Raw genomic sequence first — 16035 nt, 5'->3', positions numbered from 1 at the left:
CGTGAATGAGTAACAGAATTATGATGTTCTGTGTTTATTTTTATCATATTTTCTGCACTTTTGTCACTCTGGAGTACAAATTGCATCATTCAAAAATGTGTAAGGAACAGAAAATAAAACACACAAGTGGCATTTATTTAGAAATAATCAAATGTGAGGGGAATCTTGTACATGTTAATCATTTGATCCGATCTTGTTTTCTGTTGCCTGCACCGTTCACAAGACTCTTTCCAGTGGCATGTTGTTTAAAAAACCCAACTATGGACTTGTTCTTCTGGCTCTGGCTATCTTACTTTCAGCCAATGATTAGCTTTCCTCACGGCTGCAGATAGTAATGTTTAATTCTTGGTTCATATCATTCAGTGTACTAGTCAAAAAGTGCATTTTGATGAGGGAAAAAAACATGTACATTTAAATGTATACCTCACAATAAGTCGAAGGACCAGTCAAAATATGAAACAAGTGTGCCTTCACTTATTGTCTGGAAAATACGCTAAAATATTAATTACTTTGACAACCCTGTTATATAGACATGAATGTGCCTGTAATGATCCTAAGTCGCATGTATCTCAGTGCCAATATTTATTTTAAGATTAATTCAGTGATTATTTCAATTTTACTATTTTTAAACAAATTAGAAGGAATATTTGCATTATGTATATGTGAAAGAGAGACTAATTAAGAGGAAAGTAAATTAAAGTGGGAAAATGGGAAATACAAGTTGCTAAATAAATAGCGAGGAAATGTATACTTGTTGCTAGGCAACATCCCAAAGAAGGACGTTGTGAGACTGTAGGAGCAGGTTTAGATTATGTGAGAAACCTGTGAAAATATTTTTGGAGAGTTGATGTTTCTTCAGGCTCTATATGTTATCAGCAATGCTTCATTTTAATACTAAGATTAAGATTTTATCTTTGATTTTACGTTTTCTAAACTCTCTTGAAGAAGCAGTTTCAGCAGTTGTGTTTTTTATATTATTGACAAAACTTCTGTTTTATTTTAGGAAAAAATCTAAAAGTGTTGGCCAGTAAATAGTGTTTAAAGCGTTATCTAGTCTGTTTTTTTTAATTGCTTGAGAATACTTTTGGAAAAATAAGTTCTGTATAGAATAGAATAGAAACAGCCTTTATTGTTCCTCAGGATATTGTGTAATACGAATAAATAGCCCTGTTTAGTTCTTGATGATGTAGGAAATCATTCAGTTGCAATATTGTCGTCTATTATTCCAGTGAAGATATTGGTTGCAATAAGCCCTCATTTCCCTCTCTTTATGCTCTGTTATCATCTCATGATCTATCTCTACCGCTTTCATTGAGCTCAAGCATTTCAGCCACCAAAATCTCAGGTTTGGCCATCTAGGGCGGTCTCAGACCATTCTGCTCATCAGATTGACAGCAAAATAAATGCATTTCACTTGAAGTGTAAAAGTTGACAAAACCATGCATCCACACTGTCCCAGTGGTTGTGGAATTGCAAACATTAAAATATGAATAACAATTAGATAAATAATGCAGCTATGCATTCTCAAGAATTTTATGTGTTTTTCTTTGTGAGATTTTTAAAGTTTTGATTTTTGTTCACAAACACTCATTTCCTTCCATCATGCTCTACCTTTCTCTCCCATCTCCGTCAAAAATGCATTTCAGGATCCCCTCGTCGTCCTCTTGAATGCACTCCTTATGGAGAGTATCATGAGGACAGGATTGTCAATTTTATGGCCAACAAATACATCTCTACTTAGCTTTGCACTTTACTCATCTGTCTAATTTATCTGCACAAATCCTTGTGTCCTCTCTTTCTCACAGAACACGAAGCATATCAGTGTATGTACTTTATAGCTATTAGGAGAAACAGAAGAGATGTGCAGTAGAAAGGTAGGCTGGTAGGTAACTAGGGAGGGAGGGGAAAGAAGGAGAGAATGACTCATAGCTCGTCCCACAGGACTGAGTGGGTTGGCTGAGTGGAGGAGGATGGCGTCAGCAGCAAACCCGACAATTTAAGAAAATACTTCAAGAGATGACGAAAGAGGGAGAGAAAGGTAACTTTTAGTGGCGGGTTTAACAAGTAAGATATTGATGTTCGAGTTCAGCGTATAAGGATGGGGGTATCCTCATAACCAAGAGGAAAAAAAGAAGATTGAGTGGCAAGTAGAAGTAAAGAGACAGATTAAAGAGGAGAAACCCTTTCTTCCTCTGCGTTTGACAGTTCGTGATTCCCTCATCTGTCTGTGTGTGTTTGTTGCTGGTGTTCTTTAACCTACTCTCGCTTTCAGTCATCCATTGATGCACTAGCTTTTTGAAACTTTCATTGATAAAAACGGGTATCTCGGTGTCAATACTGTCGCATCTAGCTAAATCTTATGTAAGGGAAGCAGAAACGTTGTTGAATTACAATTCTCCATGGGTTTTTCCTTTACAGTCCCTCGTTCTCTGCCAGCCCCCTGCTCCCCGCCCTGTGTGAAACTGCAACCAACGCAAAGGGGAATCCTCTCTGACACAGACAAGCACTGGTGCGCAAACACTGTGAGGGCTGCTGATATATGATATGTGGAGGCACTGAGCTTGCACAAACTCTCCCGTCACCCCCTAACCCTCCCACACACACAAACACCCCCACACACACAGTTCAGCCTCCAATCGGTGAAGACATAACCTTACTGCCTTGAGTGAAATGAGTTCTCTCTGACGTCAAATGGGCGAGGTGCGCAGCTGAATACAGACGAGCTGAATTGGGTCGAGTTGCCTGTGTGCGTCTCCCACTTCCTTCTGTGGGTTTGTACGTGCATGCTCCCTCCTTCTTTGCGCCTCCATTCACCATTTCATTCATCTCTCATTCAGTTTCCACGAAAAACAGAGGCATTTTTACTGTGCATGATTCTTCATTGCAGACATTTTTAGGTAGTTGGGTGAATTAAATGACTTGAGCTGAGTATCAAGTGCTGCCCGTAAGTATAAATAATAGTCTTCATTTACAATGTGTCTCTTAATTAAAAAATGCTAATCAGGCATATGGCCAGAAAAAAACAAAAAAACAATGTGGTATTTGTTTTCTTGGAGTACTATGTAAGTTTATTCTTATGTTGTTTTACAGTCTTAAAGTTGTTTAGAGAAGGAATTAAAATGTCTTGGATAGAAATGTATGTTTGGGTTTTAGGACTATATAAAATGACCTCGCCACACTTCTCAGCAGCTGTGGAGAAGGGACTTTCCCTTTTATTTCTGCAAGTGTAAACTTTTGAGATGTTGTTCTAGTTTGACAGTTGAACTTGACAAGAAACCTTGTGACATACTTTATTTTGCTTAGCCCACTATCAGATTCAGTGTGGCTGCTTACCACCCCAGTGTTGACCATTGTCATTACTCTTTCTGGCTTTTACCAAATTTCAGCTCAGGGGCTGATGTGATTTTATAGTGGTAACTTGATGCAAAGAGGCAGAGTAGGAAACTTGACCACAGCGTGTATCATCTGTTTACCCGTCATAAGGCAGCAAGAAGCAAACTGCTTATTCGATGCAGCAGTTGTTGCATATAGATTAATTAGTAATTTTATCATAAAACTGTATCATGATGATCATTAAAAATAATTGTTAATCCCAAAGATATAACCTTTAGCATACATTTGTAGAATTTAGCAATCTATAGGCCAAAAAAGCAAACCTTTAATTGAAAAAGAAATACAAATATTTTTCTAAAATATAAATATGTTAGAAAAATAACTTTTCCAAAGGCAGATTTTATGTGCGAATGCTTTACCCCATGTGTGCACCTGGGAAGCGTTTACATATCACATGAAACTTAAACTGACTTTTTACTTAATGTCTAGAAGCTTTTGGATTGACCTACTTATTAATATAAACTGCACATTACTCTGCTTTATTACTTTTGAACTCTTATTTTCTTTAATGGATGCATATCACAACTTACGATATCATTTTAGACATTGCATGCTGCATAAATTGCTGTGCATCAAATATATTGACTATGTCAGCCAGTCATAAATAGATACACATTACCTGTGATGTCTTATTCTTTGAAACCACTGGAGATTTAGCATTAGTTATCATATATCTTTATTAACTAGAAGTATCCTTATCCTTTTAACACTGACTTTTCTAAATTTTAAGGGATGCATTGGGCAGTTGTGAAAATGTTGGTTTGTGTTTCTCAATTAGAGAACTCTTGTTTCACTGAATGTTTCATGTGAACATGAAACATACATTTCTGCACTGCATGCTTTCTTTAACTCTCTACACATCACACACTGTAAGAAATGCATTAGAACCCAAGTTTTGCATTCCAATAATTCAAGGCCATAGATGGTTAACAATATAACAATTAGTTAGCGATATACAGAAGATCATTTGAGTGAGATTGAATGAGGATTAAACAATTTATCATTGCAGCTAAATGAAGTCCAGATGTTTGCTGTTTGGTGCCAAGTGACTGACCCATAGGATGGCGCTTTAAACAGATGATTTATATTTTTCCATAGGTTGGAAAGGCTACTGAAAATGTATGTTGGTACTGTATCGAGATACTTTAATCTGTTGTCTGCACCCATTAGAAGTTTTGCTATTTGCTATTTTGATATTGCCTGGATATCTAGCTCACCAGATACCCAGGCAATGTAAAATGACCTCAAGTTAAAAGAACCTGGATTAAATGGTGTAACTGTCGTCAGTGTTTGTCTTTGTATTAGCGATAGTGACTGTCCTCTGCATTCAGTGTTGTTTATTATCACTCTTTCGTTCATCCCCACTTTACTCACTCAAATCAAATGGCAGCAGTTAAGAATGACGTTATCGTCTCCTTGGCAACCCAGTGGGCAGCATCATGTCTGTGTTGAAAGAAGCTATGGAGTGTTGATGACAGAACTGTGTAAACATAAGAGGACTGGGAGGAGAAGCTGGTTTATTCATAAGCATCCCATTAGTAGTTTTGAGCTGCAATTTTTTTCCTGCTTCCTCTCTGTTATTAAGCAAGTACTGACATTTGAAATGAATAATTGTCGCTGCTTGGTAGTTCAGAAGCCTTCCCTCTGTTTCTCCCAGAACACACAGAGAACTATTTTTGGAATGACTGAGTCAGATCTACATTACAGTGTGGCTGTTTTTTGTGCTGCTGTGGTAGATTTCTGCAAGCAAAGTGAGGTTGGGGAATGTGGGTGTCGTTGTCAATGATCTAGTGTTGCTGCTGATGCTGTTGATAATGACGACTTTGCTGCTGCATCACCTTGGTCTTTCCCACATTGGAAATCCCTGCCTCATCGGTTTCCTCATACCAAACAATACAGAGATCTTGGTAAATGTATTGTTTCCTTGCTTTGTTTACACATGTCATCCATTAAACATATGCCTAAATTTGTGCCTCCTGGAATTCTGAACCCCCTACCTGGAATCTACCGACTTGTAAAACTGATGATCAGTAAATGTGTTTTTAATGAGCACTATAGTTCAGTAGTTTGTCTTCCAAATTGCATTTTTATTTTTATATTAAATATAAAATCTAAAATGTTAGTTTTAGCCAGAATCGTCATAGTTACTGCTGTAAGATATGTTTTTGTTGATGATGACCTACAATGTACAATTTGTAATTGGAGTTGAAGGTGTGGAATGTAACAAAGTCTGGTAATTTAGAAATATTTGTGTTTGCATGGATCTGAAATGACAGCAATGACACAGTTTTTGCATCCTTAATTTCTTTGTAAACCCAGAATAAAACTTTGACTTGTTTAAGCTATTCTTTAAATTCTCTAAATTCCCAATTTTTTTTTATACTTCCCTAATTATTACCATTAATGGAGAGCAGCTGTAATAGGTGGAACTGGAATCTTAGGTAATCTGTGATTTTTTTATTTTTTATTTTTTGTCCCTTTGGTGCTTGCTCAATTCTTTGCGATGTGAATTTTCAGAATTGCAAGCACAGCTTTCAAATGCTCATGCTCAGATAGATTTTAGCATTCTAAAAACATGTCTTCCAGGCTGTAAAAGTCAAACACTGAACAGTGAGCGTTTGTGCTGATTTTAAAGCCCATTCCCAGTAACCTCTTAGCTCTCAACTGCTCTGTCCTCCTCCCTGCCAGAAATAGCAGCAGCAGCAGCAGCAGCAGCAGCAGCAGCAGCAGCGATGAGTCACGCAGTGTGTGAAAGATGACGTCATTCGTGTCTTCCTCTTCTGTTCATGGTGCCCAGGGCTCCAGACTGTAGGCAAGACCATGCTACTGCAGTAAGCCGAAGGCAGAGACGAGAGGCCCTAGACGACCTCTAAAGGTGGTGACTGGCCTGTTGGTGTCCCCCCTCCACCTCACACTCGGCCTGGCAGAGTGCTGCCTCTTCAATTCATCTGACTGCTGTAAATATATTTCATTTCATGTGTTTTTCATTATGTATTGTTGTTGACATTTCCTCACTAAATGTCTTTTGCAGCAAATGTTTTTTTCTGTTTTGAGACAATTACCGTTTAGAAGTTTCCTTTGTGTTTTAATAGTTTGCTAAAAGGGGCCCTTAAATGTCAAAATTGTTTGATAAACCAAAAATCTCAGTTGAGCTTCACAAAATATGTTAACACTTTTCGGCCTTAGTGAAAAGTAATACTGTACAATGTTATTTGGTTGCGATTTGTTTATAGCTCATTCAACATTTCACTAAAGAAATGTGATATTGTTAAAACAACAAATGATCTCATTTGATTTTTTTGAACAATATTGGAAAACACAATACTTATTTTTGTTGGTGTCTTTTGTAAAACACAATAAAATATTGTGGTAAAGCTTTAGATGACTGTTTAGTTCCAAATATATATATATTTTTTCTCAAACACGTTGACACCTGGAGTGTTTAATTTTTCATTATCATAGCCGGTCTTCAGTGTAGCACAATTTTATCTAGAAATTGCTTAAATATATTTCTAAATTGTTTGAAACATAGTATCATAAGAAAATAGCACCTTTCTGGTGTCTAATGCATTGTTTGCAGGATGACTTAATGAATGAACTAGATTGTTAGAATGCATAAGTTGTATTTGTTGCCATAAAGGTAATGAATCCCTTTCAAAAGAAATGTTTATTCTGAATATGTAAAAGTGGAGGAAACAATATTTAGAGAAGCAATGAGAAGAACTTTGATGCCGATTCCTGTTTTCTGAATCTTTGACTTGCATAAAGTAATTTTAACTGATTCTGCTTTATTTTTATAAAAATATACACAAAGAAAACATTTCAAATATTTTATTATAATAGGAGGGGGAATGATGTCATGACACTGCTGCTGTCAAATAGGAATTTGCTGTCACTTTAAAACGGAGATGAAATTACTATTGAGTTGAGATTGTAAATTGAGTATTTTTTTCTTTTTTCTTAGCAAGGCTAGGATTACACAAATAGCCTCTGTGTAAATTCTAGAAGAGGAGAGGGCCTGGTGCTTACTGAAGCTCTGAAATTTCCAAAACCATAATTTTCCATGACGCAGAGGTTGAAAACCATAAAGAATAAAATAAAGCACTGGATTATACTCCTTTCTCCTTTTCTGGTATCGTGAAGCTGTAAATCAGGAATATTTCTCTGTGCATCTCCAAACATTATTTTGCATTTAAAACCATTTTGCTGTCTAAGTTGTACCTTTCATATAGTTTATTACATTTTTTGTTGCTTTTGTTTCCCTGACAGCCTTTACCCCAAGACCCAAGGCTTGCTATGGAATTCACTTTACCCCCTGCTGCTGCCCAGCCTAGTACACGACCTTAGTGGATTCCCTTCATCTCCCTGTGTGTGGTTCTTACCCACACTCACTGTAAAAAGTTCAGCATAGACCTGGTACCTCCAACAGGTAGCTACTTCAAAGGACAAGGAACAGCATAAAACTTTGTGCTCAATTGTAAAAAAAAAACAACAAAGAAAAAAACAAACAAAAAAAAAAAACAACTAAATCTCTTCTGAAAAATTTCTTTTACTCTCATAGCCACTACTGGGTTCTCCACCAGTCCCCTCCCCACTCCCACCCTCTCCCCTCCCCTAAGAAGATGTCACTGAGCCTGACAACAGACATCCAGCAGGAGGGAGAGAGTGGGCTACAAATCGAGCCCTGCAGTCGAGGTAAAAGCTCTCCTCAACCACAGAGCACCAAGGATGGGACAGGAGAGGGACCAGAGCCAGATGATAACTCTCCACAGGATGCACAGGTAAGAGGATGTGACAATGAGAAGTCCTATCTGTATCTCACTCGATGAATAAATTCACTTGGTTTCTCAGCGGGTTTCTCGGCTTTAAAGTTGCACCTGATCTGCACAGTGTGATGAGCTCTACAGCAGCATGGAGATCTGAGACAGGAAGATCTCCACTTTAAATCAGTTTTTGAATAGAGATCTTTGTCATTTTTGTGCTTTAACAATACATAGGCACTAAGTAAACAGAAATGTTTGTCATGTCACTTAATATTTATGCTGCAACTAGAATGTCCTTTAATCTTTGACTTTTATAGCTTCTAATTCTAATCCATTATTGTTATGGATATTTGAATTGCACCCTAATATTAAAGTATTACTTTTCTTTTGCTTTAATAGCAGAAGCGGGCTACTAACCACAGCCATGGCAGGAAAAGGGCCAAGGTAAGTGAATTTCAGCATAATTGATATTACTTTATAATCCTGGTGCTTGAAATGACTTTTTGCTCATTTGCTGCGTGGAATATCTTTTCATCCTTCCGGCTTTGTAATCCACTGACCTACAGTCAACTGTCTGCATTATATCATTGGCTTAAAATCCTAAATCTGATAAGAAGGTTAACAGTAAATGTGCTACTGACCTTAGTAAGGCTTTGGAACTGCACTTTACCTGTTGAACTAACTGAATGTTTCATATAATCAGAAAAAAAATAGCAGAGCAAGCCAATTTCTTTTGAGACTAGAATGATAATTTCTTAAAACAGATGGAATTGGTTTAATACATCTTTCTTAGGCGCTTTTCTTTTAAACTAATTCCAGTTAACTAAATTTGCTTACTAGATAAGTGTATACATGCTATTAAATTATTATTAAATGGCTATTGTGGAAACATCATCTTGGAGCGGGGTTAACCGTCTATTCAGTTTATAGTCTGACTACATAGTTCAGTGACTTTCTCATCAGTTTATATATTAAACTGTTCTTTTTATCTTTCTTTTCCATTTTCATGTTTTATGGGAGTTAATTTGCCCTTTTGTAGGCTTATGGCAGGTTTTTGCATTATGATGCTTTGGAATATATATTGGGTTCTTTGGAAGCAGAAATGGAAAAAACTAGGCAACAAAGGCAACTATCTTATTACAACTAGCCTCTAGATTTCCACACATGGCAATTGTTGTGCTGTATTTGAAAGTTTATTTTATTCTTCTCATTGTAAACATCAAACATGTCAAATATTTGACAGAAAAATGCAAAAAGAAAAAAAAAATCAAATCTCAATCTGGATGTTTTTTGTATTATCATATTTGATCAAATTTCTTCTCAAATTCATCTTGTTTGTTTCAGTCTAATGCCAAAATGAAATTAGTACGGAGTCTGGCAGTATGTGAGGAGTCCTCTGGTCCTTTCCCCAACGATGGACCCCCAGAATCGGTACCACTTTTTTTTTTTTTTCCCCACAGAACCAGTTACCACAGTCTTTAACTCTTATCTCATCCCTGAGCTTTCTTTTTTTATTCATTACAAATATTAAAAGGCACTTTTTTTGTTGGTGTCTAAAGGAAATCATCCAGCTTCACATCAGCTGCCCATCAGACAAAGAGGAAGAAAAGTCTTCAAAGGACGAGTATGAAAATGAAGAAAAGGAGAAGAAGGACAAGACTCCTCGAAAGATGCTGTCACGTGGTAAGACAAGGTTTGATGGTGGTCGTTGTTTGTACCAGACTGACATCATTGTGCTTCTTTAGATTGTAGGATATTTTGTAATGTGAATGTCTCTCATCAGTGCTAAGAGATACTTTTGAAACAGTTTCAAAGTACAAATAAAACAATTATAGTACACCGCATTCTTTCTCTGCAAGACTCCTCAGTGTCATATGGAGAGGAGCAGAGATGAAATGGCTTACCTGTGTGTCTGTGCAGTGTGGTTTAGAAGTAATGTTGCCCTCTAGAGGGTGTTTGTCTCTGTATATTCTGAACACAGCAAGCACATATCTGACTATTTTCCAAAGCATGAAACATGTCTATTCATCTTCAGCCACTTGAGACATCTTCATATGGCATATGTTCACAATGTATCTTGTTTTATTTATTTATTTATTTATTTTTTGTTTCTTGGTTGTTTGTTTTTAGTGAAATTATTTTTATTCATTCTTTTTTTTTTCCTCCAATAGATTCCAGTCAGGAATACACCGACTCCACAGGCATTGACGTTCATGAGTTTTTGGTCAATACACTGAAAAACAATCCCAGGTATGAGTACAACCAAAGACTTATAAGGTTATAATGAACATAGTAAATAATCCAAACAGATTAGTGATGTAAAGCAATTTTGTTTCTTTAGGCATAAAAAATAAATGCAATTTATTTGTTAATGCACTTTGTAAATATTCACGCAAAATGTATTTAGAGTAATCACAGAATCCCACATCTGTTTCCATCATGGATAACAATACATTTGATGATAATATTTTTATACACTTTTTTTTTTTTGCTGTGGAGCTTGTACAGCTTAAAGACTTACCAAAATAGACTTACCAAAGTAGTAAAATCATTATATTGTTGCTAATTGGGTAATCGTAATTGCTATTGTTGTGTGCAAATGTTCATACTATTATCACATTGCATGTTTTTCTGCATTTTTTTTCTTGCTTAAGTTGATCTTTAGAGTTCTTATAAAGTGGTTAGATTAATCCCTTCAATTTGCATGTAGAGAAACTTCTGGTATTTTTTTCTTAACTACCATCAAAATGATTTGTTTTTATTGATTTCTCAAACTTAAGTGACGAATTTACTATATTTTAAATGGAGGACTCAGTAGTCCCCCTGAATTCTCTAATTTGTTTTCTCCCTTTGACCCCCCAGGGATCGAATGATGCTGCTTAAACTAGAACAAGATATCCTGGAGTTCATTAATGACAACAAGTAAATCTGTCTTTCATTACACTGAATTTATTTTTACACTTAAAGATCATATTATTTTTCCTAGATTGTTACATTAGTGCATTAATCTTTTCTTCCGAGTGAGTTTCCCATTTGTCTACAGGATCCCCATTATGTGCCAGAAATAACTGTTACATTTAGACTCTAAATAGCTCTAAATTTTAGAGCTACTCAGTAGAGAATCCTGGCCATCATCACAATCCTAATGTGTCCACTATCACATTTGAAAGTGATGCCTAGATGGCACAATTTAATGGGCTGTTATTTTGAGTGCCATACATTCACACTAAGCATACCAACAAAGACGGTTTGGCTGAGTTATTTACCATTTGATACCCATTTTTAATGACTGAGAAGCTACAGCTCACAGAGAGTGATTGAAATTATGTTGTTTTGGAAAAGAAAGCATTGAGGGAGGAAAATGGGCATTATTTGCTACTGATGTAGCCACCTCAGTATTCAGCAATAATATCACAGTTACATTCATACCTACTGTGCTTCACCTCTAATTTCAAGTCCCAACTTCTTGCTTCTCTTTTTATGCTTTTTCAACAGTCATCAAGAAAGAATTAAACTTAAGAGCAAATACCTTAAAGGTCATGTAACAATTACTAACTTATTCTTATGCTTTTTTTCACTTGCAGTAACCAGTATAAGAAATTTCCTCAGATGACTTCGTATCATCGAATGCTGTTGCATCGTGTGGCCGCCTACTTTGGCATGGATCACAACGTAGATCAGACAGGAAAGGCTGTCATCATCAACAAGACTGGAAACACTCGCATGTGAGTGTGTCACAATTTAGTACTGTAACCTTATAAATGTTTTGAAGTTTTGTTTAGTGACATGTTATGAAGTTCATTTGCTATCTTGTTTGGCATACAAAATACTTTTGATTTTAGTTTGGAGATGATGGAACGTAGTAGATATGTGCCGTGGAAAAATCTGTGATTAGGCAGATTTTTGGTGAGTAACTTGGACTCACAAAATATATGAACCATGAATAGATGAATAGGCAAAGGTCAACTCTACAAGAAAAAGCTTTTTAACATTTTTCCTTAGTTCCTTGCCTTTTGCCTTCTCTTAAATGTGGTTCACTGTCTTTTTGCATCCTTTAAAGAATAACTGTTCATAATATTTTATCCAACAGCCCAGAGCAACGGTTTTCTGAACACATCAAGGATGAACGCAACATGGACTTTCAGAAGAAGTTCATCCTTAAAAGAGATGATGCTAGTATGGACAAAGATGATAATCAGGTTGGTTGGTTGCCATTACCAAATCCATTTAAATCACCATACTGTTTTTATACCGACATACATTTGTTAGTGGTCAGTAAGTCACAAAAGGTGTCAAGTAAACCAAAGCGAGGCAAAAACAAAGTGCTTAATCTTCTATCTGCACGTTTAATTTCTTTCTTTTAAATCCTGATACATATAGTCTTAGAATTGAAAAAGAGAAAACTTGCATATTTGTCAGCACTGTTACTTTCTGGAACAGTAGTTTTTGCAATGCAGACGAGGAGTTTGCAGTTTGTCCACTTTGCTGTCAAACGACTAAACTTTCTCCTCTTTAGGAGTCACGACTACAGCTAAATGACAGGGCAGGCCATTTGTTTCAAATTGCCCTGCTGGCAAGTTATGAAATCTCAGCATGTTCTATACTTTGTCCACTTTCAAAGTAACAACTGCACTATTTTCCATTTGTTTAAAACTACTCATACACCTTTGTAAGATTTGGTACTTTTTCTTAGTGCTTTATTTAATTTGGTCCAGCATTTTTCTTTAAGCTGAAATAATTTTATTTAGGCCTGTTTGCATAGAAGAGATAGATTCTTCATTTGAATATTGGACCTATAATTTGACCTTCCAAATTGTTTTCAGCATTTTCCCGGTTTTTTTTTTTTGACATGTTTAGCGAGGTGAACAAACATGGGATATATTATCACTTTCTTTACCATTTTAAGTTATAATACATTTTGTCTTTGCAAATTTTAGATCCGTGTGCCACTGCAGGACGGGAGGCGTAGCAAATCTATTGAAGAGCGAGAAGAAGAATATCAGCGGGTACGAGACAGGATCTTTGCCCGAGAAGTAAGTATTTATTTTCTACATTCCTTTTTCTTTCTTTCATGTTATATCATGTTTGCAACATTTGCTTAGAAGATTTCTGAGTGTTTTCTAATTATTGAGCAATTATTTGGACAAGCTTTAGATGTCTTGGGTATTTTAATTATATAAACTACGAAACTGTGGTAAGTTTTAGACTAGTCAGGAAATCAGGAAAAAAATTGTTATACAAAAAATATGTTGAACTAACATATGCTATGTAAAGGAAAGTACACTGTAATTGCTTTTCAGTTATAAGTTGATAATTACATTAGGACAATCTGAAATTGCTTCACTTTCAGAACGTCAGGGAAAGAAAGTTGTGCAACCTTTTGTAGAACATGCTGTTCTTAAGAGACTTTCAGACAGTTAAAAAAAAAAAGAGTAGAAAAAGTACATTATGTATTTTGTCTAAACTTAAAGGGCTTATGTAAGAATGTCTCAAAAGGGCATTGAAGGCCTTATTATTAAAGTAATTCTTTTTTTATACAGTGGAAAACGAGTTATTGTGCCTTTTTCTATTTTACCGTAATCATCTAGAGCTAACAAATTATTAGTTCTATCCTATAAGGGGTTCTTGAATCTTAGGTTTGGAGGAAACTCCTGCTGGGTTTTCTTAAGGCTTTTCCACCAAAACTGTTCCAGTGCTAATTCAGGCTCAGTTAATACACCATTTTGACAGCATTTGTGAACAACCCCAGCCAAGCGATCTCTGTAATCAACATTTTTCTGAGTGGATGTGTTACCCACATTTACATATGCAGCTCTAAATAGTGTTTGTTGGGCAGATTAGAAGCCAGACTGACTCAGGAGTTTTAACCATGATATCACAACATCTGATTTGATTGTTTGCCTCAAATCTTCTGAAAAAAGTGGTTCTCTCCTTATAGACCGGCCAGGACTTAGTGTTGTGATACAACAGATGTTTTGTTGCTGGCAGCTGTAGAAATGGAAAAACCTGGTGCTAAGCCAGCATTTGCATCAGTTAGGTAGAAAATCCTCGCTGTAGCCTAAACTGTTGAATTTTGAAATGTTGACAAGCCAAAATGATGCTGGGAACGTGTCACTAATAGAATTATGCATTTCATAATGTGCAGGTGTCCTTTTTTTTGCAGTCGTCTCAAAATGGATACATCAATGACAACAGGTAAGTTGGTGATTTCCCTTGGATAGCTTTGTGTGTGTTTCATATAACTGTCGTTTTCACCTCTTTCATAATTAAAACTGCTTATTTAGTTCTCAGTTGAGAAGGGGGATCATAAGACATTGGTAATCAAGTCTTGTACATTGGTTCCTCTAAACTTGTCTTTGTAGTATTTCCTTTAATGAGAATCTATGAAATAACTTGTTTAAAGATGTTTATTTTTCACTTACATTAACTACTACGTTATTTATTATGACACGCAGGTTTATCATACATTCTGTGAAGCTAAGTTTTAGTAATTTTGCTGTTTTTACTAATGAGTTAGGTCACACAGCAGTTAGTCTCAACATTTAGCTTGATAGATAAGGGCCTAATTTGCTGAGAGTGAGACAAAGAAGCAGCGTGGGCTTCTCATGAGTTGAATTTCTGCCTTGTGTGCATTTTACCCTTTCTTCTCTAGGGTATTTTTTTTTTTTTTTACTGTGCCTACCTCTACCTCCTACCTTTCCTTTTCTTTAAGCCATTTCCTGTCCTCCTATTCAGACTTGTAACCTGAGCATTTTCTCCTAATGTTAACCCCAACAGACTTTCCACTGAGGGCTACTGCTCTAGCTCTCAAAAGAGGAGACAGATCTTTAGGTATTGGGGAGCTGCTGACTCACTAGTGTGTTGCCATGCCCATTTTTTGAAAGTGGTCTGGTGATGACATTGGTGACCTGTGGTGATTATTATCTTTGCTTGGCGTACTGGGCTGATAAATGGCTACGTTAGCATTGCACCGTGGATGCATGGCTGCTTTGTGGTTTCACTGGAAACTGATCTACTCACCCTTCCACCCTTCTACCATCAGCTACACTTCAATGGAAAGTATCCACATCAATTTCACAGTGATCTGCTTGTTTTGTGGTTGATTTAGCTGTGTAATTATCAAACTGTTACCCAACAAAAAACTCGTTTGGAAATTAACATGATGGTGCTTCAGAACTTAAAATAACATTAAAATCTAGAAGAATAAATTATTTTTTTTTTACATTAACAATTTTATTTTTTAAAATTTGAGATGTGCTAATTTTATTAATAGGTCAAAATTTATTCCATTTAATATCGACAAATAGTGAAATCTTAGATTTATTTTCTGTAGGATTATTAGACCAAACAAATATAAAACATTCTTAGCAAAGCCATTGACCACTTTTCTGCAGGTGCTAACATGGGGAAAGCGTAACCTTCTGAAGTGAATTCATCCAATCAACAAACCAAGATCATTTATGATTTATAGTTTATATGCTACATAATGTCTTTTTCACATTGAACATTGTCCAGAGAGATGCTGTTTCTTGTGCACACACATATCTGTCCCACCTTAATTCTCATCCAGAGAGCCAGTCATTCACACAGTGCAACCATTCAGCCTCTATCTTAGTCTGGCCAGACAGTTTTAAGGCTTTATGTCTTTTTTTTTTGGTTGTCTTTTTAAATATAGTTTTGTTTTGTTTTCTTCAAAGTTGCATTAATCTTGCTCTGACCAGCTGTAAACTTCTAAGTTAGACATAAGTTGTAGTTATAATCACACTTCAGGATGCTCATACACTTTTTATGCTGTCAAAATTTTCTCCCAGTCTGTCTCATTCATTAGAATTGCCATCACATGTAATTCACTCGTGTCTGAGGTGGTCCAGAAAGTTTA

At 36.1% G+C, this 16035-nt stretch overlaps 1 protein-coding gene across 5 annotated transcripts in view; it reads left to right on the top strand.

Annotated features, from left to right (window-relative positions):
* r3hdm2 (R3H domain containing 2) overlaps positions 1-16027 on the top strand; it is a 32882-nt gene extending 16855 nt beyond the window's left edge. For 3 of the 5 annotated variants that reach the window (XM_015047376.1, XM_015047360.1, XM_015047368.1), the window contains 13 exons: positions 6191-6350; positions 7663-7822; positions 7955-8174; positions 8556-8600; positions 9501-9587; positions 9716-9839; positions 10328-10406; positions 11019-11078; positions 11741-11881; positions 12247-12355; positions 13094-13189; positions 14302-14351; positions 14934-16026. In XM_015047376.1, coding sequence (XP_014902862.1) covers positions 8016-8174; positions 8556-8600; positions 9501-9587; positions 9716-9839; positions 10328-10406; positions 11019-11078; positions 11741-11881; positions 12247-12355; positions 13094-13189; positions 14302-14351; positions 14934-15051 — 1068 coding nt within the window. In that variant the 5' untranslated portion in view covers positions 6191-6350; positions 7663-7822; positions 7955-8015 and the 3' untranslated portion in view covers positions 15052-16026. Of the gene's footprint in view, positions 1-6190; positions 6351-7662; positions 7823-7954; positions 8175-8555; positions 8601-9500; positions 9588-9715; positions 9840-10327; positions 10407-11018; positions 11079-11740; positions 11882-12246; positions 12356-13093; positions 13190-14301; positions 14352-14933 lie in introns of all 5 variants that reach the window. The other 2 variants (XM_015047386.1, XM_015047391.1) reach the window with 2 other exon arrangements.
* Positions 16028-16035: the final 8 nt, after the last annotated feature.

The sequence above is a fragment of the Poecilia latipinna genome, unplaced genomic scaffold (assembly GCF_001443285.1).
Source record: "Poecilia latipinna isolate Pla-1442-1.1 unplaced genomic scaffold, P_latipinna-1.0 Scaffold41, whole genome shotgun sequence".
Taxonomy (NCBI): Eukaryota; Metazoa; Chordata; class Actinopteri; order Cyprinodontiformes; family Poeciliidae; genus Poecilia; species Poecilia latipinna.
This window is presented reverse-complemented; position numbering and strand designations above follow the sequence as displayed.